Here is a 24425-nt window from a genome sequence, read left to right as displayed (position 1 = left end):
CTTATTGCTGCCAAAGGTGAAGGACTGGTGTGATGAGGAGCTGTCACTTTCTCCAGGTCATTTGCTGTACAGGAATATACAAAGCTCTGAGGTGCACCCAGCAGCAATCTCACTTTGTACTTTTTTTCCAGACCTCCAGGCTCCCCCTCTTTGCCATGCAGAATTTAATTGCTCTGCCTACAGGTAACCTTTACAGAAGTCATCTTCTCAGAGGCAGGGTTCTGGATCTCCCTCTTTATGCTCAGTCAGTTCCTCCAATGCTTTTACTGACATTTGAACTATTTAATTAGCAGAAAGCAATACTCTACCAAACCAAGCTGCCAAAAAAAAATCAAGCATGTTGTTTTCATGTTGACAAAAAGTCTGTTACCATAAGTGCTATGGTGGCAGACACTTTGCAATAATTAAACTAAATGGGAAATGACAGTCTTGTGCTTACTGAAGACACTGAGACTGACAGATCTAATTTTTTTCCTTCGTCTTTTTCCTTTCTAATTTTGCCTCTTTCCATTATCCTAATGCTAAAACCAGCAGGCAGCAGTGTCCCCAAATCCTCAGCAAGGACAGTGTTTTGACTGACCTTTCTTAATTCATATTTATCTGATAAAGATACCTGGTGGGAGGTTTTAGGTGCTGCAATAATAACAGGGAAGCACTGTATGCACATCCCCATTTTCTAGCTCCATGCCCTGGAGATGGGTTGTGCTGTCACCTGGCATGAGGAACCATTGGGGTTGAGCTCAGCTACTGCTCCTGAGGAGCTCCTTCTTCCACTCGATGGCAGTGTTCTCCTTGCTTTTAGCTTCCAGCCCACAGCTGCCTGGGCTGGCCTTGGCAGCAGCTCCAAAAAAACTGCTCCAAAGCAGCAGTGACACAAGGCAAGGCTGGAAGCAGGGAAGGGAAAGCTGAAGAAATAAAACCTCAGAAATATTTAGGGTAGAAAAGGTAGCAAAAGGATTCTGAGTTACAGAGGGCTTTCTCTCAACACAGGCATAAACATTACTGGTCCTTGTATAATTTCTGACATAAAGACATAGCTTCACATAAGCTTACATGAAAAAACAGATTGACTGTGGATTTCACTGCTGTCTACAGCCATCACAGTTTACCAAAATGCAGCAGATAAACTGACACAGGCAAAGATGGGTCTGTTAGATGAAGAAGTGTTGCTACACCATTTAGTTCCTTTGATACGCTTTCTCCATTTGAGATATCCGGGCTTTTGGTGAAGCCCGTGTCTTAGATCCCAGAATAGTGAAAACTGGCTTTATGTCTTTAAGGAGCTGTGTTATAACCACAAACATCTTGCTGACTTTTTAGAGTCAGATTTCTGAGTGCTTGGGTTCATCACTGTTTTGGCTGGTGGTGGTGGCAAATGAGATACACAAATTGCAGAGGTCTGATCACTGCACAGGTCAGGGACATGGGCTCAGGGGACAGTTTCCAGCTCAGGGCCACAATTGAAAACTCAGAGTGGCCTGAACACATTGCAATGTTTTATAAATAAAATCCTGGACCTCGGGCAACCTGACATTGATTGCAGAGGAGAACAGGTCTCATCAGAAAAGTGTCTCTGCCTGGAAGGTTGATTTAAAAACATGGGCAGAGTTGATTGAGTTCTCCAGCACAAAGCCTGGGAGTAATTCTTTACTTGTAAATTTGAAATGGGTCCCATACTTAAAGCATCTCTTTCAAATTCTTGAGCAGAAAACTAAAGGCAGCACAGCCCAAGGGAACACTGCCCTTCTTAAGATGTTTTCAACATTCAGTGTCAATCCAGTGCTGAACTGAAAGCAAGACATTGCTCACGGTGTAACTGAAATCAGCAGGGATGAATCTTATCCTTGATATTATACCAATTAATTCAGTTTCAATTGGAGATGAATTTGCCCCATCATGTCCAGTTAAAGAAAAAAAAAAAAAATTGTAAAGCAAAGCAAAAAAGTCTATAGTAACAGTGATTTACCAGATAGTTCAGTGCTACCCTGTTCCTTTCAGTGTAAGGATATTCTTTGAAGGTTAGCCAGACCAGTGTATAGATATGGAAGAAATAATGATGCAGAAGCTGTCCTTTTTTCTAATATGCACATTAAAATTTGGCTGCTGGGATGGATGCTAATGGAAATATTCTTGGCCCCAGCTTTTGCTTGATAGATTAATGTGATATTTATATACAAGGAAAATGAATAGAAATATTCAAATTTACTGGAAAATGCAACTTCTACCCCAATATAAGGACAAATGGAGGATATAATGTATAACATTTGAATTAATAAGGAAAAGTTTATTTGTATCCCAACCTTTATTGTAGGCTATACTGAGTTCAGGGTAGAGTCTCTGGCTCAAAAACGTTTTAAGGGAAGTTCTTCAATCCTTGTTTTCCAGAGAAATGTTGCAGTTTTCAAGTTTACAGAAGAGTGCATGTGTTCTTTCTGTTTGTTATTATTTTATTTCATGTTTACCAGCATTGCCCAAAATCTATTCATAAAAATAAAATGTAAAAAAATAAACACAAATTTAGGGTATATTTATGTTACATATCACTGAATTTGGGTCCAGTATTTCAGAGTCTATAGTAGAATAAAATGCCTTTGATATTTCAGCATAAACGAATCTGTCCTCAAAGGCAGAAGTCCATTATGCCTGAAGAGACTATATGGTATTTGCAGATAGGATGCAGAATTAGCTCATATACAACCCAAAATACACAAACAAAAGCCAGAGAAAGAGAGGGCCCAAGGCCCACAGCAGTGTGGGACATAAGAGTACTCCCAACAGGCTCCAGAATTATCTGAATTAGATAAATTTAACTAACTGGTAGAGTGAGGATCTCTTTTGCAGTATTTCTTCTGTAAATACAGAAGGAACACTGAGTCAACACATTCTATGACTTGGGAGCAGTTTTAAAAGAAAAGTTTGTTTCTCAAGCATTTTTTTTTTGGCAAGGCACATGTTCTTCTTTCAACCTGAAGCTATTCTTGCTGGAATTTTTAGCATACTGTGTGCCAGCAAACTTCTCCAATTGTTTCAGGAAGCCCAGAGCTACAGAAAGTCTGTGCCCTCACCTCTGCTTGGTGTGAATTAAATGTTGCACACCAGACAAGTATTTACTTTCTGGAAAAAGGTCAGGTGAAAATTTATTAACAGAATCTACCTCAACAATGAGACTGGAAAGAATGGCACACCTTCCTGGGGCTGGGATTTGCAGATCCTCAAGTCTTCTCGCTGCTTATCATATGTAAACCAAAATCACAGTTCTGTGTGCCTGGTAATCTCTCTAGGATGTGAGACAAAATTTGTGCTTCATATCAGAGAAATAGCTTTCCAGTGGCAAATCAATGATTTATTATTATTCATTTGTAAAAAAAACCAACATGTTGATAGGTGAGAACAGCAAAAAGAAAAGGTTGTTTAGCTCTTTTATGTATTTTTTTTACATTGATGATCAGTATTTCTGAAACAATCCTGACATTGCCAAGTTTCCATAAAAGCCCATCTTCATGACTTACCATTCTTCCCTGTGATACAGCTAGCAGTACCACACCGATTAGCAGCAGGAGAAGAGCCTCCCCCACTTGCAGGCTAAGACCTACCAGGTTTTATGACATTAAAAATGCAACTTGGCTCAGCTCTGCCAGGACTGTGCATAAAGTCTCTTCTCTCAGATATTGGTGGCATTGACACACGTCATCCAGTGCTGAGTTTGGTGTCTTGAAAGGCTGGAACACTGATGCTTTGGATTAGTAACTCAACAATCAATCTTGACATCATCATGAGTCACCTGGATGGTTTTCTTTGTGCCTCTCATGGCCATGACTTGGGTCTAGCAGCAGAAGGGCTTTATATTATGTTTATCTCCTACCCCTCTGCTTTGGAAATAAAAAAAACAAAAACAAAAAAACCAAACATGTATCTTTTATGATTTCTTGAAAAATGTTTTGTTTTTTGAGACCAAGTATAAAAACTTTGCCATATGAAAGCATAGATCACTGGGTACCCAGCTGTCGCCTGTGGCTGTTAATGGTCTTACATAAAGCAGATTTCAGGAGTAGCTTAAAAAAAAAAGAAAAAAAAAAAGCCTGCCTGGAGGACAAATCATTTGACAAATTAGAAAGTGTGAGCCATATAAATGTTTATGAGATGTGCCCATGCTTAAAGCCAAGCTCTACAAATTGTTTTTATGACACCATTGACTATGCAGAGCAAAGGGGACCGCTGCCTATTCCCTAATGTCACCCCTCAATCAGCAGGAGCCCTCTCTTCTGGATGATTCAGTGTGTCCATATTGTAATCCTTAGTGGCAGGGAGAGGTATTTACAACTTCCTAACCTGTAAGTAAAATATCAAACTTCGGAGCACGGTCTCTGTGGGTTATTTACACTATGCAGCCAGAGAAATGTTCCTCCAGGAGAAAATTTAATACACCCAGGTTAAGTCCTGTTAACTAAAGCATGAATTCTTGCTGACACAAGATTGCAACAGCAAAACAACGACCGTGCTCCCTGCAGCACCCACAGTTTGGCTTCTTATTCCTACAGTGATGTAACTGAAAGTGCATTTAGGCTCCTGAATGAAAGATAATAGTTCTGTGTAAAATATCATTGTTAATCATCTTTATTTACCAAGAGGTAAATTTGGTTCATAGAAACAGGAGGTGTGGTCTGTAATGCAACTGGGGCTGGCCCTGTGACAGATGACTGACATGACATGACATATGAAATTTGAGATGCCTTGGTTGGCCACTTAGCTGGAGACCCTCCAGGCTGACATGCCCTGTCCCTGCTCCCAGGCTCAGTTTCAGACCACAACAGAGGCAGAACCTTTCACAGGCAAAAATAGTCATAAACATTTAATAACTATGTTTTAATCTTTTGGCAGAGATAAGGATTGTCAAAAAATATGGGAATCATTAAAAGATGCGTTCATTTACAAGAATCCCTGTAATATCACACCAGAAGATTATCAGCCTTTAATGGAGCTAGCGAGTCATCCTATACCCTGTAACAAGGTAACAGCACAGTGCAGGGTGGGCTGTGGTGGGATGCCAGGTCTGGGCAGTGCTTGCAGCAGTGGGATCTCACCCATAACAGCTGTGAGGGTCTGTAGGTTGATGAGGATGGCATTTTACTTTAGCACTTACTGCAACAGTCCTGCAGCTACACCTTTGGACCCCAGTAACCCTGTCCATAATCTATTGCTGGGAATCACCCCTGTGTAAGGCTTGTCTCAAGCCAGGATCATCCCAGTGAAGTGACAGGGATGTCCCCATTCCCTGAGCACAAGGCTCTGTAAGGAGAATGCCATCATGCCGTTAGGGGGACACTGCTTCCAGAAAAGCAAACAACAAATTTGGTATGAAAACTAGTCAAACCTTTCTTTCAAAATCCTTTAAAAGCTAAACATGCCCCTTTTCACAAAAAAAAATAAAAACACCCAAAATATTCTGCAAATGAGGGTTCAAGTAAGAACTGACCCACTAGGGTGAGCTCACTGCATTTCAATAAAACTAAATATCCTTCATTATCATGAACTTTCTGGTTTTCTCCAGAAAAGGTTTCTGACCAGCTGTAGTATAGCTATCACTCACCAGACATTGTACCTTATTTCACAGTCACTGTTCTGGAGCAAGACAGGTGACCTCGTTCATCGTTATACAAAATCCAATCAAAATTTCCTTACCTTGGAGGACACCTTGCTGGGTTATATGGCTGATAGAATTTCATGGTGTGGAGACCCCTCTGCCCCAGGTAATCTACACCTAAACATAATCCTTTTCACATTACTTTCTAGTGATTTAGTTTAAAATCTTTACTGTCCAATATTTTGGAAGTCTGAAAATAATACTTATTTCTCAGGTTAAATTAAAAACCACCACAACTTTGGATATTATTTTAACACCAAGTTGTTGCTTGGCCACCTCTAGCTCCCTTTACTTTGTTTGCTTGCTTCCACCCTGTGGTTCCCATGGGACAAACTGCAAAGCAGGAATGTCATTCAAAAAGGACCTGGCCATGGGCCAGTTAAAGTGCTGGGGCAGCGAGCAGATGCCTTGGAGTTATTGCTGCCCGTATGACTCCTGGGTTGGTGCTTAAGGCTAGGAACCTCTAAACTGGGCTGGAATTACTGAAAATGTTGGGCAAAGTTTAATTTTTCAGTGCATTCAGACAGTACTTGTCAAGATCCAACCTGTTTCTCACATTTGGGACTGTGTGTTTTCCCTTCTCAGTTTTCTGAGAATTATTTGTGATATGGGATCTGCAGCTGCCTCCCTGAAAAGACTGTGAGCAAACAGGAAGACCTTTGAACAGATGCAAATTCCTTTTAAAGCCCTCTCCTCATTTAGCCCTCTTGCTTTGGTACAGGGGAAATCTTTTTGCTCACAAAGCCACAAAAGCCTTGCAGAAATATTCACTCTAACCTTAGCTATTCTATTAATGTATTTTTTTCTCTCAGGAATCAACTATGAATCTTGTCCAAAACGAAGTGAATGTGAGAGCAACCCTGGCTCTGTGTTCTGGAAAATGGCATCCAAGATGGTGAGATCTAGACTAAATCTCCCTGAATCCAAAAGTGAGGAAAGGCAAAATATATGATTTTGCAGATTGGACTTAAAAGGTAGAATAATAGAAGTTGACAAAAGCTTTAGCCCCAGGTGTTAAAAATCAAGATATTGGAATCCAAGGCCCCATTTTATGTACAACATTTGATGTCCTTGTAGTTTGGGCACTCTTTTAGTTGTCAGAGGCTGAGTGTCAGTGTCTAGAACAAGTCTTGGCAGAGAGCTGGAGCTCTGCAAATAATACTCACAATTACAACAATCACCTTAATTAAATCACAGGACATAAATTGCTACAGTAAAATCTATTTTAGCATGCTCATGTGGAAAACAGCACCCAGATTGGCACAGACATTTTCCAAGAGGCCGAGAACCCCCTTGCACTTCCCGGCATAAACCTGAAGAGCACATCCTCCCACATCAGTGCCTGCCAAGGTGCCTGTGATGTCCCCACCCGCAGACACATGCCAACTCCCATCACAGGAATGAGATCCTGCTAGTCCCAATTAAGCAATTGGCCTGGCTTTGTTGAATCAGCACTTTACAGGAACAAACTGCCAGAGAAAAACCTGATGTCCTGTATTACTTTAATTTTACATGTCTCTCAAGATTTCACCCTTGGTATAACTATTAGTAGATGACTGCCCAGGTGGAAAACAAGCATTCCTATATGCTCCAGCTCTCATGGATGTAAGAAAAAGTCAATCCACCATTAAAAAAATCGTTTTGTGGTTAAACTATGAGTGAAAATGGTTCAGTTCCAGAGTCTGTGAGAGATAAAACCACATACAGACTCAGGTTTGCTCAGCTGCAGGCTTCCTTGCCATATAAATTTAAGATCTACTAAAACTCAACTTTATTACATTTGAAAGTTATGCATAATGAAACTTCCTGAAACTTTGCAGCTCTCAAGATTTGAATTTTCACCACATTGTTTAAGAGGACATGAAAGTACATTGTTGATAAGTACAGTCACCTGCATTAAGCTTTTTAAAAATTCTTTGCCTTACCAATGGGTTTTGTGTCTAGAGTAGGTACCATATAGACTTTAGTAGTCTTTAAATATTTGGACATGAGTTTAAAAGAATAAAAAAGCAGTGATTACACGATCCACTATGTTAAAAATCAAATCAAACAAAACACAGTGATAGTTTTACTAAAATATCAAGAGAGAAAAATCCCAGGCGCAGGCCACAAAAGAACACAGAGCATGAGTCACAAGGAAACAAGTATATGATGGTCTGTATCCTTAAACTAGTGATACCTCTGCTCTGGCTTGTCCTTACATTCTAAGCTAAAGCAGTCTGAGGATTAATGTGAGTTCCTACAGACAGCTGCAGCTGCAGGGGATCTGGAAAGCCCTATAAAAACTGAAACCTGACAAGCTGCTGTACCAGTCCCATGCAACCTTAGACTGCCAATTCATAGCTGTCTAATGAGGCTTTATCACAGTTTTACCATAGCCTTCAGAGGCTTTTATTTGCTCTGAAATGTGTTGCTAAAAAACTGCCCAGATCCTCTGCTGGTATTAGACAGTTCTGAGGACATCAATGAATTCCAGCAGCCCCAAGTCTGCCATGGCACTGCATGTAGTGTCAGAGTGTAATGTCCATTGCCTTGGTTCAGTTTGCAGAAGCAGCGTGTGGTGTGGTTCAGGTGATGCTCAATGGATCAGTAGAAGCTGGAGCTTTCAGAAGCAGCAGGTATTCACTCAACACACAACCATTCATGTTTCTGTGGGGTTGCATGTGGTTGTCTGCCTGTGAGTCCCACTGCAGAAGGGATTTTGGTAAAACACCTACAATCACCCCTGGCTGTTGTAAAGCTGATTCTTTTCACTCCTATACAGAGACTGTAACTGAAATCCTTCAGAGGGTATGTGGGTGGTGTGCTCAAAGGAACTTGATTATTACTGTTTCTTTGATTTTACTTCACTAGAATTGGCTACCTGGCTGGAAGTGCAGTCTTGAATAAGATTAAAATATGAAGAATATGCTTTCTGGGGAAATAGCCATGGTCATTTCCCTGGCACTAAACCAGATCAACAGCCAGGAAACTGAACATGAGAAGAGGCACTAAAGATGGCAAAACTTCAGCTTGTTTCTGTCTGCAGGCAGTTTCAAAAGTTCTCTTGAAATAAGAATGGGGAGACAACATTTGACCATAAGGCAATTAAGTAGTCTATGGAAATCCATTGGCAATATAATGTTCTCTCACTGAGTGTAACAGCAGCAAAAATAAGCACTAGTATTTGGGGAGCATACTCTCTACATCTTTCTGAGATAACATAGAGTGTTTTGCTGTTTCATGTTCCATTCTTACAGCATTTTTGGAAGTATTGAGATCTTTAACCTGGATCCAGATAAAGTCTCTAAAGTGCACATTTGGCTTATGCAAGACATTGGTGGACCTCAAAGGTAAGTCACACTGGTGTACAGAGAGGAAGGTGTGTGGAAGGCACAGGGCACAGCTCAGGTCTGACAGCAACACTGTCTTAAACTCTTGAAATCTGCTTTACACTCACATTCTAGGTGTTTACTTTGCAGGAAAAAACAACATTTGTACTGTTATTTCCTCTAGTATTTTTTTAGGTTCTGCTGAACAGTTATAGGTGAAACACAGTGACATGTCCCTTGCTTTTAAGAGGTCCCATGACCTTTAAGTTCCTTTCAACTCCATTGAGGTCTACAGACCTTTGCTATAGATGCAGCACTGAAGTCAGAGATCAGGCTATGTCTGCAAGGATAGACATGTCCATGTATCCATCCAAACATGGATATGTTTGTCCACAGGAATAGTGTAATTATGCTGAGCCATTTTTGAATAACAGAATAGGTTGTACAGTCTCCAGGACATACTCAAAACCTAACTGGGACCCAGGCAACCTTTTCCAGCTCATATTGGTTTGACTAGGTGATCACAAGCAGTCTTTTATTACCTAAATGATTATGTGATTTTTAATAACAAATAATTAGAAATAATTTCAAAACAAATAATTTCAAATAGTTGAAGTGCTTACCATGGAATTACTGATACCGGAACAGCAACCTCAAATCTCATCTGAGCCTTTCTGAGTGATATTTTTCATCCCATTCAGATTCATTTGCAGATCTACCACATTTGAAACACCAAGCATGAGGCTCTGTGCCTTTGACCCCTCCTTTCAGAGGGGTCAGAGTTCTGTGGCTCACATGGTAATAATGCACTGCCACAGTTTTTCCCATTCTTAGCGATCTCCACGACAGAAACAGCAGCTTTGGTGCCATGGATCAGGAAGCAGGCTGGGATGATGGGGTGCAGCTCAGGAAGGAGCGTGGACCTTGCTCAGCCTCGCTCTCTGGCACAGTTCCAGCTCCAGTATTGCAGCCCCTCTCTTAGCCCAGACACCAGAAGTGTCCCCTTTCCACATGAGCTGGCACACCTGCCATGGCTCACAGGTGTGCATCTGTGCTGAGACCAGCATAACAGTCTTGGGTCCTTTGCATAGAGGTTTGCTGAAGAAAAGGAAATGGAGTGATCTTTACATCAGTTTCCCCAGACATGGCACTGGATCCTTTGTCCCATGATTTCCCAGCATCAGAAAAAGCCACCTTGTTCGCCCTCAACAGCTTCAACAAGGCAGTGCCCTGCCAGCCTCTTGCTGGACACATCCTCCTCCTGTGACAAGTTCATAGCAATTTTCTGTCCATTTTCTACTTGCTTCTAAGGAGACAGTTGGGAGGTAGCCCCAATAGTATGTATTCCTTATATAATAGTATGTATTCCTTATATAATAGTATGTATTCCTTGTATCTTCTGATTTGTATTCCATGTTGAATCACTGACAACTTGTAAATTCTAGAGAACAAGAAAAAGCTGGCAGTGTTCTCCAGTGATGTCATATGTTAGGAACTGGATTTGTCCCCAGTAGTAGAAGTGAGTCCTATACTCTGGATGAGGAGATGATTTTTACCTTGAGGTAACAGGTCTTTGCCATGTCTCTGTCTGTGCCCATGACATTTGTCAAACCTCTCACAACAGCTTTGGGGCCCTTGGGCTATTTAGTTAAATTAAACATAAAGATCTTGAAGGTATCAGAGTGTTACATGCTTCTTGAAACCTTTATCTGGATGGGAAATAAAGACACAAGTTAGGGCTCCTACCAATGCAAAAGTGGTTGAAACAGGCCCTTGCCAAAATAGAGCAGCAGCTGCAGCCATAAACTGAGTCAAACAAACAGGAGGTGCTCATAGCCTGCTTCCTCCCCTTTCTATCAGTTTTCTATTATCTTACTTCCTACCTGGGACCTAGCTGCTGGTTTTCATGACTGCCCTATTCTCATCACACAGAGGACTTGACCCTTTTGCCCTTTGACAGATTTCAATTAGCCTTGTATTGTGCTGCTGTTGCCACCAGGAGCAGTGGAGCAGTTCTAGAGCACCCTGAACTGTGAATGGGACTGAGTCATGTCCCACAGGTGTCCTGCAGAAAGCTCTCATGCAAGATGCACAGCTGAACATCACATAGCTTCTACCAGCAAGGGCCCAGTGGTAGCCAAAGTTCCACAAACCCAATGGACTTTACAGCACATTAGCAAACAAGCTTTTAAAGAATCTTGCCTATCATAAAGCAGTGACATAGTGTGGAATTTAGGTGAGCTGATTTACACACAAGGAACACAAGTAACTGAAGCTTTCTCTTGACAGTGAATCCTGCTCAGGTCATTCCATTCAGAGGTTAATCAGCATTTTAGAAGAGCGAAACTTTAAGATCATCTGTGAAGACAATTACAGGTAATTGTCACTCTTATTGGTGATGACTTTACTAACATAAAACTAATATTGCAGGTTTATGGTGAGCTAGAGCAGAGTTCCTCCTTACTGCCATGGCATCCCTCCGGTGTGACTGGGTCTTTCTCAGGGGCTTCCAGCCAGGCTGTAGCCCTGGGGTTGGCTCTATGCCCTACACTTCTCATTGAGCATGTTCAGTTGTACCCAGGGAGGGAGCAATACAGCCACCAGATTTTCTTCTGACTGGGCTTTTACCTAAATAATCTGAACCAAACAGGCAGCTTTCCTCCCTCCTGCATACAGATAATGCAGGGTGCCAAGGGTGGTCGTTACTTCCTTCACCATAGTTTGAGCATGCTTTCTGTCCTGTTGCTTTGTCAGAGAGTGAGGCATGAGACACGATAAGCATTACTAATTTCTATCATTAACTATTGTCTGGAGCAAAAACAGGAATCTGGGAAACACCAGCCCGAGTCCTGACTTGCCTGAAATCTCCATCTTCCTGCTGAGGAAATACAAAAGCCAGAGACCCTTTCTGTGTAGGTTCAGAGACCTTCACACAGAGCAAAATTGTTCTTTAGAGACATTAGAAAAGTAGCAAACATTCAATATTGCTGATATCTTATCTGTCAGGAACAGCTTTTCAGTGTCAAGGACTCATACTTGGGTGAGAACATTTCCAAGGTAAACATAGATTTCTATTAACTTCTGAGTTTGTGACAATAGTTTAAGTAAGGAAAAATTGGTCTGCAAAGGAGAAAAATGGTAGGTCTTTAAATCTGAAGGCAGAGCAATATATTCCTCTCTGGGTATTGCTGAACCTGATTAATGGGTGCTCTGCACTTTGTAAAAAAGTTAGCACTGATGTGGTGCATAAATCTGCCAAATTGTGAGCTTACTTTCTTTATGGGTAAATGGAACCTTTAAATAACACTCCCAGGACCTGTAGGTAGGTACAGATTATTTCAGCCTATGATGAAATAAACTACAGGGAGAGGCAGGAAGGGGAAATATATTGTGTTAGACCCCTTGTGGCTTCACACAGGGAGGAACCTGACACACTCATTGCGTGTCTATCAACACGTAGGGCTTTTTGTCAAAGCTCAACTAACACATATATAAACAACTGGGTGAAACAACATGGATAATTAATTTTACTATTTAATGTGCACAATAATAATAAAATAAGAAAGTTACAGGTAAAGCCAAACTTCAGGATAGAGTGTGTAAGTTGGCTGCACTCCCCTGCAGTCATTGCAGACAGAACTGTGTCAATCTGTCAGCTGAGCATCTGCCTTTGCATGCCATGTAGCAACTGGTGCTGATTATTTTCTCTTGCTTTTGTCCATGCCAACAGTGTCTTCCAGAAATACCTTTAAAACTGGACTAATTGGATGCATCAGAAAAAAAAAATCTCATCATATCTGACATTCACAGCAACAGCTTTCTATTGTAGCAGTAGGGTTTACCAGTGAGTAAGACAGAAGGTGAACTTCCAGCATGGCAGGAATTCCACAGTCTGCAAGAGATCTTTCTTCTTTTTCATAATTATTTTTTATATTGCAGCATAGCTGACATGCTGTGAGGTCAGATCCTATTTTGTTTTGTACTGACTTGCCCTTGTCCCTAAAAACACCAGTTACCTTTTTGCAGCAAGATCAAAAAGAATTACCCTTAGAAAAGCCATCTGCTTGATAAGCATGGATGTAACATGCACTTTGACTTTCACATTGCATTCAGAAACTGTGAAGTAATTCTGTTGTGCTTGCAAAGTGATTATTTGTTACCTGACAATTATTAAATATTTGTTTGGTTCTGTGTCTTATTTCAGGCCTGTTCAGCTCCTTCAGTGCATACACAATCCTGACCACACAGACTGCAGGCTTTGCACCAACAGCACAGCAATTCTATGAAGCAGAGTTCTCCATGCTACTGAAGAAATTTGTTACTTGTGTGTAAAGCTGGAGAAGATGTGGCTACATAGCCAAGAGTGATAACAGTAGCGTGGTGTGTACTGAGTCCATAACCAGAAATCCTTGCTGTGATACTAACAGCCAAATAGCAGGAGATGATAGCTGAGGTGCGGTGCTGTACACACACACACAGTTTCAGATGGGCTGGGGCTGTGCTCAGTGATTGAAGGCAGGTGCTTTGCCCTGGTTTGCTCCCTCCTATACAGCTCCCCACTGGCACAGAGCAGGGATTCCCTGGGGCATGCACAGAGAAGAAAGAGACTTTCCAGGAGGGGCAGCACTCCATATCAGTGCTCATCTTCCTTCCTGCCAAAAGGTTAAGCAGGAAATGACATGGGCATGCTACACTTTCCTTGCATCCCAGTGCAACCTTCCCTGGTTGAGGGGAACGTTGCCCCGTGGCACATGGTAAAAATCATGATTTTCCCAGGTACTGTGACACTTCTGACCAGGTAAAGCAAGCAATGGAATAGGCAGAGCAGTTCTTGCCTTTTAATGGGATCACAGTAAGCAGCTGGTGGGACAGCAGCTGAGCTGAGCCAAGTGAAAAACAGAAACTGCTCAGTGGGTTGTCTGCACCTGTAAAAACTGCTGAGTGTGCAGCTGGGAGAGAAAATAGTGAGACTGACTCAGATAGTTCTATTAAAATCCTGCTGGATACACCATTGCTGGTCAGATTACATTTTATTCTTAATATAGAAGTAAACACTAGCCTTCCAACTTTCATAAAAGGTCTCTTAGGCCACAGCTTGGCCATCCACTGGAATAGAAACAAACATCAAACGGTTGCCACGATAAGGAGTCTCTCTTGACCTGAGTTTCTACAGTGAAAGGTGATGCCCTGAGGTGTATAATTCACAAGCACTGAGGTACCATAGTGCACTGAAACAGCAGGTTTCACTAATTTCCTTTGATTTCTATTTTACTTGTCTTTTAAAGTTTATACTTTAAAAACAAGTATCTGAGGCCAGCCTGTGGCCACAGCTGTAGTGCCTCTGTGCAGTGCCATTGGAACCAGGAGGACAGAGCAGGCTTTACTGCAGATATACTCCTAGGTGCTGAGGTATGATCAGCAGCTGCCAAACCTTTAGGCAGACTGGGGTTCCCATCATCCCACAGGGAGAAGGTTGTATTTCCACGTGTTTTAGTGACTACCCAGATGCAAAACATCGTTATGGAACTGCACAAACTGGTGTAATTTTGGGCATCTCTAGATAAACCTCATCTCTTTAGTAGCAATAGAAGGCCTGCACTGAACCTGGCTGGACCAACCCAAGACCTCACCCATAATGTTTACATTAAGTGAAATGTATTTTTATTTACAAGCTGTTATGTAACTACTTAGATGAATCGACATAGACACATACCAATAGTTTCAAATAGGTTATTTCTGACTATCAGTTAAGAGTTTGTCTTCATGCTCACTTTTGTACCTCTTCTGTTGCAATATAAAATATTGACTGTAAAATCAAGATCTATAATAAAATTGCTGATGACAAATGTTCTTAATTCAGTTTCACATTGTATGGAACCCCAGAAAGTTAAGAAAGAAAGATTCTCAGAAGACCAAAATAGGCCACTTCCTAAAAACAACTCAGAAATCTGTTCAATGCATGAAGCACTATATGCAACCAGCCAGGAGAGCAGAGAAACAGAGCACATCCTCGCCAGGCTGTGTTGTCCATCTGATACAGAGAAGTCATTGTCTTTGGAGGTGGCTGGAAGTGAAACATCCTGAGTCTTTATCTTGAGCATAGATTGTTCTTGGCCATAATAGTTAAGAAAGATGATTGTTCTTGTTGGTGGTTATGTAGTAAGATGCTAAGAAGCAAACTGTGCTTTTGGAAGCTGAGGTGCACAATTAATATGGGCAACTGTGCTGGAGTAAGTGATGGCTTTGTAATGCAGGTGGCTGGCAAGTCTGGGCTGCTTGGATCACATGCATGGCAGAACACGAGCAAGCTCATTTCCAACAAACATTTTTATTATGCATGATCACACATCTGAAATGCCGTGCAGACATGCCCCACCAGAAAAGTATACTTGCAAATCCTATTGCTTTGCTGAAGACTTATCAAGCAAAAAACCCTCCCAAACCAAACACAAAGTGTTCCAAATTCACAGAAAATAAATAAAAGGGAAAATAACTATGCATTTTCCCCACTATTTGGAACAAATGTTTCTTAATGTAGTTTGGAAAAGGTTGAGTTTTGAAAATACGCTTTTAGTCTGAAAAAGGTAACTCTCATAATTTGTTCAAGGTAAATAGGCTGGCTTATGCCTCAGGCCCACATCAAACACTGCTAAGGAATGCTGCCCAGAAACACGAGAGGAATCTGAGTTACTGGGTGATAAGGTGATATCAATGTTATCGCTCCCAGAACCACACAGAGCTGGAAAAGCTACTTCTGTTACCCTATCACAACAGCATTGCTGCTCCCCTGGTCTTTGATGCACTTCACCTGGCCAGAGCCTGCAATCATTAAACTTACTAGGTAATAAAAATAGAAAGATTTCTTCTCCTTGGCAGCCAGAACTTGGCCTTATGTTTGATTTCATATAATATAGAATGGTTTGGGTTGGGAGGGGCCTTAAAGATTACATAGCTCCAAACCCCTGCCATGGGCAGGAACACCTTCCACTAGACCAACTTGTTCATTCAGCCTGGCCTTGAGCACTGTAACATGGGGAAAAATCTTTGAGAGAGGTTTGATTTTGTTTATGTGTATATTGGCAGCATATTGTGCAGTGGGTCTGGATCCCCCTGGACTCTGGCAACAGGGGAGTGGTTTTGGATGGAACCTGAGGTAGTGGCAGCACTGCAGGGTCTATCAGTATGAGGTAGAAATTTCCCCTTACTTTTTTTGGGCTACCCTTCATGCAGGTACCTGAGGAGACTCCCTGATTCTCAAAACAGTGACCCTCAGACACTGGCTCACATAAAATATCTCAGTAGAAAGAATAGAAAAATGAGATCACCAAGCATTCAGGTGAACAGCTGAATTTAATAAACTTTCTCAACACCAATATTTACAGGCTTAAAATGACAATTAAATGGACTAAGAGACTGATCCTTCATATTAAATAGCTTGAAAGGAGCAATGGCTAATCTAAGTAAAATTCTTTGCATGTAAAATCTGAAGGCTGTTAAAAAGATTGAAAACAAATAGTTTGTCTGAGTGGTTATCCCTCTGCTTCACCAACAGAAATTTCATTAAATTCCTGATGAACCAAGAAAAGCAAATAGTCTGGGATACTATTTTTTGCCTTTCTTAGGAAAAAACCAAACACCTTATATCTAGTGGAAAGAAAGGTGTTATAGATTGAAGAGCATGTCTATTTTCAGCACTGCACTGTGGAGCAGAAGGCAGCTGCCTGCTTGCCGCTCCTCCTCTCTCGTGTGGCAGTGATTGCCCACATCAGGAGACCCAAGAAGCACATGGAGCAGCATGTGCTCCACACCAGCATATTTCACAGCAATACAGCTACTTACCCCCTAATTCAATTAAATACTGGGATTTGGGTGTGCATGGAGGGAGAGCAGAGCAGAGAGGGTTAAAATCCATGCTAAATACTTTAGATAGGAGTCCTGCCATTTAAGGGTAGTCACCTGATTGCACAGACTTTATAAACAGAAGGGCAAATCAGGCTCCTCCTGAAAGCACTTAACCTGCTCTGCAGCAGGGAGGGCAGCACAGTAGGGATGATGTGCATGCCAACACAAGATCCTTATCTCTCTCCACTCCCTATGAAAGTTCCCTAGATTATCAGCTCAAATTCATAAAATTAGCTTCCGGGTGGTTAAAGTTGAATAAAATTAACCTCAGATGTATTTCCCTGTGAGAATATTGCAAAGCAGCAAAAGACATCTAAGCATCCTCTCAAATGCAGCAGATAAATGGTTTTTGCAAAACATTTAAAAATCACAATTTTACAATCCATTTTCTGAGTATCTAAAGTCACAGTCCTAAAATTCACTACCAATTTCAGGAACTGACTGTGTGATAAGGAAGTCACATCAAATGCAGTCAATTAGAAAATCTGCATTCTGCTAGAGAAAAATAAATTGTTATTAATCTGCTCACTCTACTTCAGATATTTTTTCTTTTGACTCCCTGAATTTCCAAGACTGAGATCACATTTACTTGTTTTACAGTTTTGTTTTTCTGCACATGCCATACTTGCTTAGATTTTTGGCCTTTATTTTCTCCAATTTATAGGAGTGCAGCCAAAATTATGTATGGAACTGCCATGAAAAAAAGATCTTACGATTTCTTTCCAATGGCCAGTGGAGTAAAAATGCAAGGTGTAAATTATATTTGCACCTTAAATAGCTGAAAGGGTCACTTAAAAATGGTGGGGTGGTGGTTTCTCAATTAATCTAGAAATTAATTAATCATTACAAGAGAGTGGCAATAATGGTTGCAGAGGACTGGGAAAACTCAGGGGGAAAACATTTTTCCATTCCCATTCTTCTTGGAATACTAATCAAATCAATAGTTCTCCATTAGTTAGACCTGGGAGCTCTGCAGCTGAGTTCTGAACCTTCAGGGAATGAACAAAAGGCTTCTTGTCTGAAAACATCAGCAAAGCCGTGGTCTCTGTGGGTCAGACACAGGGGTGTGTAACTCACAGAACAGTCATTTGGAGCACACTGGGATGGATGATAGAGCTCTTGGTGACGAGGCCTTGCACAGAGCATCACTTTGTGCTGTGATAGGTTACATCCAACATTAGGTGGCCAGAAGGAGCCAGCTTTGCTTCCCTACCTTGGACTTCCAGCAACATCAGTTTGTGGTTATGTGCTTGGTTTACAGTAGGGAAACATTAAGAAGTGGTCTAGACAGAGATATATTATAGAAATAAATACAACTGTAATTCAGATTACTCATTCCCTGTGCTAAAAACGCTCTAAAAATAGGAAACAGGAAGACAGTTACAGTCTCCAAACTTTTTATGTACCCAGTTTTCTTGAGTAATATCAGACACTGTTGATATATGATATGTGGGGCTGCTTCATGTGAAGAAGTAAAATAATAACACATGGCTTGATAAGTTTAAGCAGGTCCTGGTATGTTTCAATCTTTTTTTCATTAATCAACTACATTTTTGTTTGAGCTGCAGCTGTATGAATGTATTATGTAGCCAGGGTTTAATTTCTATGGCTTCTAGGGACTTGCTATGGGATACTGGGCAAACAATTTAATCTTCAGGTTTGAGGTTTCCTGCCTAAATGGGTGGCACAATAAACTTATATTTTAAAATTTTAAAATCATAAGGGTTATCATAATGTCTCAACTGATCTTATGAATATTACAGCTTTTTAGTCTCAACCTGTGTCATGCCTCTATTTTATCCTCAAATTGTGCTTTAAGTAACACAGCTTTTGCAGAGCAGCACCGGTCTCATGCTCAGTGATAACATGAGGCAGTGAAGCACTTTTCATCACAGGCTGTTCCAGTAATTGCCTACCATCATTACTGGAAATTAATTTATAGTTTGCCTGTATTGGGCTGGTTGGAGAGAGCTCTGAGCTCTGGCCTAGTGAAAGGTGTCCCTGTCCACAGCATGGGAGATGGAATTAGATGATCATTAAGGTCACCTCCAATTCAGGCCATTCTATGATTCATTCTATGATTATACTCAGGTGTTAAAAACTTCCTCTTATATCCTGTGTTAAAGATAATTTCTTCTGTGGGGAAGGGCGGCTTCTCCTCCTGATAGGAACTCTTAATCTAGGCTCTTCTCATGCTTTTTTCCTGGTGAATTAAAGAGATCAACTTATGTAAACATTTCAGGATTATACATTTGCTAGAATCTGTGTCTTTTTTCTTCACCCTTTCCCATTCTTTATTATTCTTTTAGTGAAAATGTTCACCTTGTATTCCCTGTGGGCTGTTGACTGACACAGCTAGACTGAAATGCAGTCCCTACTTTTACTGTGTTTATCAGTAATGAGTTATAATAAAATGATTACAGAAAGTATTCACAAGTTTGCTGGGGCAAAGTTGAGAGGCCAATTATCTACTGTACAAAACCAACCCAGTTGTTATAATAACCAGCAGAAGTGGGTGGACACTGTAGTTAAAATACTTGGCTGCAGGGATGTTTCAAGGAACCTCTCTTTCAAATATCTTTCATATGATCTATTTCACACATTATTTTTCATAATGCAACATCATGGCATCAATAAACACACTATAGTAGGAAAAATTTCTTTTCAAATGCTTCAAATTACACCAGAATGCTCTCTTATCATTCGACCATGGTTAATTGATTACAAAATAACCTTTCCCTTTAATTATTAGCTCAAACATTCTAGTTTAACAGAACTATAACAAACTGAGTTTCTTTCTAATCCAGGCCTTTTGTCACTCCATCTTCCTCAAGAAATAGACTTCTACACAGTAATATACCTTCAAGTACAAATTATATGTATCAAGCTTTACATATTAGCCTTTCATAAAGCCTTAAAGACTCCACCAGCATCAACATTCGTCTGTCTCAAAATACCAGGAGAAAAAGTGTAATCCTGGGAAATTAAAGACCTCTTTTCCAATATCTGAGTTATTCCCTGATTTGAATACTATGCTGAAGCACAGAAAATCATGGAAACATTGCTGTAGATCTGATGATGCTCTACTGTCACCTTTAAATTCCCAACCTTCCCCAAGTGCCACACTTGTGTTCTGCAAATGCTCCACAAGTGTTCCATTTGGCCATAATTCTACACATTTTCCCTGTTAATGCCATTTTTACTCAGTTCTCCAGTAAAATAGAGATGTCCATAGGTAAGGTAAGTGGAAGGCACAGCATGTGGACTGTGGATATAAGTGTGTATCACTGGATATAAGTGAACATTGAAGCCAAAAAGAGATGATCTGCATTTCAAAGAAAAAGAGAAAAATCACTTAGTATTTGATGTCCTTTTGGTTTGGACTGTTTGTGTTCACAGTTTCACAAACTTGTCTCAAAGGAGCAGAGATAATTTATTGTGAGACTGATTTTGATCTCGGTATGTGCAGCATGATAAATCATGCCAGTTTAAAGATAATTGCTTTTTAATAACAATATCAAAAGTTATACAATCCCACAGTAGAAACATACCAGTCTGCCTCTCTAAAATTGCTTTTCACTCTTTTCACTGACATAACCTTCAATTACTTCAGGCGAGGTTACTGTGGTCATGACGTGACATGATAAAGCTTGATGTAGTAAATTAAAAATGAATAGGAAATTATTTATATATCACTGGCTGTATTATTTTCAGCAGTGGGTGAGTTGTACTGAATATTAATGCCTGGGCTGTTTTGTGAGGTGACAGGCACCCGCAGGTCAATGAACCCACGGCAGAGTCTGTTGCAAAACATCCCTCCCCAGAGATAAGAATGTTGTTGTTACCTGAATTCAGTTAAAACCCTGGTTAGTACTGACAGGGATATTCCAGGTAATCATTAGTGGGACAGAACCCTGCCTTTTGTGCTGCTTTGTTCTGAGTCCAAGCAGGAGGCAGCCCAGCCCCAGGCACGGGGATGGAGCAGAGCCCCTCATGTCCTGCCTGTCCTACAGCAGCCCAAGCCATGGTGTGCCAGGATTCCTGGTGAGCACCACTGCAAAGAGCAGTGCTGACAGTGGGAGACTACCCAGAGAAGGAGAGCATCAGCCATTCCCTGGGTCTGCTCAAGCCTGAGCAAGAGGAAACAAGAGGAAACCACAGCAGGGAAAAGGCTCCAGTGGCTGGATAGGAGCCCTGTCATTAGAGACCCAGAATTTCCCAGAAAAAAAGAGCTGTAGGACGAGTGAAGAAATATGATGCATCATTGGCAGTGGTGAATTTTTATTCCCTGTGTGATTGCCAGGATTTTTGATTGCCTTGGAAAAGTCGGTGCTTGGTAAAAATGTTGTAATTTCTGAGAGATTTCACCATGCACCCTGCAGCTGAAAGTGCAGCCAGAGGAGAGGAATATTAGCCAGCTTCTCTGAGCACTTTCACATTTAGCAGTCAGAAAAGCTCTCCAAACACACACATTTTTTGCTGCAGCAAATGCAGCAAATGCAGCAAATTTAAATTAAAAATCATTGCTTGAATGAAATAATACATATTTATTGGTAATTTACACACATTACTAATTATGATGATGGACTAACATAGTAAAGAACTTTTAATTTTGTAATTATATATTTCCCTGTCATGAATACAGTATCTTAACACAGGTCCCAACAAAACCACAGCTCCTGTTACCAACTAAAACAGAACAAACTGTTCCCCATAGAAATATTGCTTCATGGGATGTTCCTGCCTGCAAAATTTGCAAGATAGCCTCAGGTAAAGGCTCTTTTCCTGGCTATAGAACTAAGCAAACAAAAGCTGATTGATGTTGGATTTTGACCTGTCAGCTTCAGTTTTAATTTTTTTAATTTTCTGCAATCAGCAGGTTCTGTGGAAAGCATGCTTCTTGCAAGCCATAGGGTTATTTTGGGTTATACTGCCTTTCAATGAAGCAGTAACAGAAACTCAATCTGTGACCTGTAGGACCTTGGACAATGGCACACATCAAAGGCACATGTCTAAACTGCAAGAAGCACAGATAAGATTAGCATTGGTGTCACACACTCCTAGAGCTGCTGTGAGTTTGTCTCTGCTCTGTTTCCTCTAAGAAAAGGAACATACTAAACTGTGGTTGCAGGCAGCACGTGAAGTGACACAAGACTGTCCAAAATACACTAATATACTATGCATTGTGATTTCCCTCAGCTGTGTTTAAACTACAAGGTGTCCAGAATCCTGTGTGAATGCTGCAGTCCTCAGAGAAATACGGGGCTACATTTCTTGATGGAAAAATAGGTGAAGTTCAGGCAGTGCCATGCACATTGGTTTTATGGTTTATTTCCCCAAAGGAAAATCATGATGCAACTGGTTTCTCTTTCCCCCAATCTTTATGGTTTTTATTGTAACAGGTTTCTGCTGTTACTAGCAAACAAAGTATTCAGCATCCTCAGGTAGGATTAGAGTGCCTGTGCAGGGCTGCTGGTGAGCTGAGCCCATGCAACCCATCCATTGCCTTCTGCAACACTGCTCTGCATGACCATTGCTCTGCTGCTGACCTTATTTCCCATCTTACTTCTCTCCCACATCTTGCTGCTGCTGATTCAAAACACCAACACCTTACCCCTTTAGGGTACTCTGTACTGCTGCTTGCAACAAAGCACAACAAATATTTGGTTACATGCAGTCAGACACGTCCCTCATGTCCCGAGGCACTTCATATTTCTTCATTAACAGATGATAGAGAATAAAAGAGCAGTGAATGACTGTAGGCTTTTGGATAAACTGAAGACTTAGGCGTGACTGTTTGAATATTTTGTTACACATTTGATCCACCTCCTCAGATGAATGGCCATTAAATGAAAGGTTTAGCACCAGAATTTATTTAGAATTTTGAATCACTACTTGATTCTAATATTATATTATTACTGCTCTTTGATTTTTCAAAAAATTTGGGTGAAGGCCAATATTTTATATGTACAGCTTTATGATAACTGTGCTGTATTCCAACAGCATTTAACTTGAATTCATGTCTGCCATGCAGTAGAAGCACAAGCAAGTTCAGCTGTAAGGTGTATGAAAGGGATTAACCTCCATCCCTGGGATCTTTCATGGAATCTGGTGTTTTGCCTCCAAGGCAGGATGAATACTGCAGAGCTATCAGTGTAGTCTAGAAATACAAAGAAACAGTGATGCCAAGGAAGTTATTTCTCGCAAGATACAGATTTCAGTAATTTAAATGTGGATGTAGAAGATAAGAAACTTTTTTATTGTGTAGAAAATGGTAGCTTTTGCACAAGCATTTTAAAAGCCTGCATGCAGTGGTGACAGGGACTGCTGGCTTATTTCATTTGTAGCATCCATTGGTCATGGATTTTGAGATGATGACCACAAAAGAGACACATGAATTTCCTGGTGGGTTAAAAAGGGTATTTTCAAACTCTTTTTCCAAACTGAGCTTTACCTAGCAGCTCACCAGTAATGATATCTTCATCAGACAGACTTCACTTCCTATTAGCGTCGCAGTGAGACATCTCCTTAAATGTCAGTACAGCAAACTGGAAAGAGCCAAGAAAGCATCACTCATATTGTCCTACTTGTTGCCAGACAGATGCATATCCATTGTGCAGTAAATCAACTGGGTGGAAAAGGAGCATTGGTAATTGTTTTTCTACAGTGATTTTCAAAAGAGATCTCTTTTGTAACTCGTCTGAAGCTCCTGAATGGTCTGCACTGCGATGCACAGCCCAGACTGTGCCTGTTATTTGCTGTTTTCTGTGCACCAGCAGCATGTCTGTTTGGTGGTCGAGTACCACATGACTAAATGGAACACAGGAGAAAGAGAACTAAACAGCCTCTATCAGAGCTTTGAAGCATAATACAGCTGCTTCCAACTCATCATCTGATGGATCAAACCCAGAGACTCCCAGATTCCATAAAAATATCTTTTCTTGTGGCATTAAGAGTTCAGTGGTCAAGTTTTAGAGCATGTTGGTTGACTTTGGAGAACCAGAGGCATTTGGAAACACCACGACCCCAAATAAAGGGGAGAAAATAGGACCATGAAATTGCCTAGTCTCAAAGATGTTTCTTACAAACATCAGATATGTTGTAGTTTCTTGAGTGCCTGCGATTGGTGGATGAAATCTGAGGTGACTATGGTGAGCAGTAACTCGTCATAGTTGGTTGCAGTAACATTTAAACTAGTGAGAACATGCCTAAAGAAAGCAAACATTTATGTGTTGCTGCAATCAGTGAAGTTTGTTTCCTTCTGTATTCAAATTAGGAGGAATACTGTGACAGCAGCCACTGGATTAAACTTCTGCTCACTACCAATGATCAGTTGAACTCTGGGCTGCAAAAATCAGGAGGCCCCAGCCTAAGAGTGGGAATAACACTCCGTGATAACTGGATGTCCCAGTCACAAAACCAGAGAGAATGAACACATTTGGATCTTTTTAGGCAGCCAGTGGTTCCCTACCCATCAGGTCAGGTACATTAGGTACCAGTGAGGTCAGATCGACGGTGTGTGCTGAACTCCTGCAGCAGTCATGTCTTGTATTCATGAAGAAGCCTAAAAT

At 40.9% G+C, this 24425-nt stretch overlaps 1 protein-coding gene across 2 annotated transcripts in view; it reads left to right on the top strand.

Annotated features, from left to right (window-relative positions):
• LOC107203546 (ADP-ribosyl cyclase/cyclic ADP-ribose hydrolase 1-like) overlaps window positions 1-24425 on the top strand; it is a 38380-nt gene that overhangs the window by 8461 nt on the left and 5494 nt on the right. The window contains exons 2-8 of one of the 2 annotated variants that reach the window (XM_015625779.1): window positions 4879-5008; window positions 5612-5747; window positions 6454-6536; window positions 8183-8259; window positions 8881-8973; window positions 11242-11328; window positions 13157-13963. In XM_015625779.1, the coding sequence (XP_015481265.1) occupies window positions 4879-5008; window positions 5612-5747; window positions 6454-6536; window positions 8183-8259; window positions 8881-8973; window positions 11242-11328; window positions 13157-13238 (688 nt within the window). In that variant the 3' untranslated portion in view covers window positions 13239-13963. Of the gene's footprint in view, window positions 1-4878; window positions 5009-5611; window positions 5748-6453; window positions 6537-8182; window positions 8260-8880; window positions 8974-11241; window positions 11329-13156; window positions 13964-24425 lie in introns of those variants that run through there. The other variant, XM_033513801.1, reaches the window with a different exon arrangement.

This window comes from Parus major, chromosome 4 (assembly GCF_001522545.3).
Source record: "Parus major isolate Abel chromosome 4, Parus_major1.1, whole genome shotgun sequence".
NCBI lineage: Eukaryota > Metazoa > Chordata > Aves > Passeriformes > Paridae > Parus > Parus major.
Note: the sequence above shows the minus strand (reverse complement) of the source record. Positions and strands in the feature narration are given on the sequence as shown.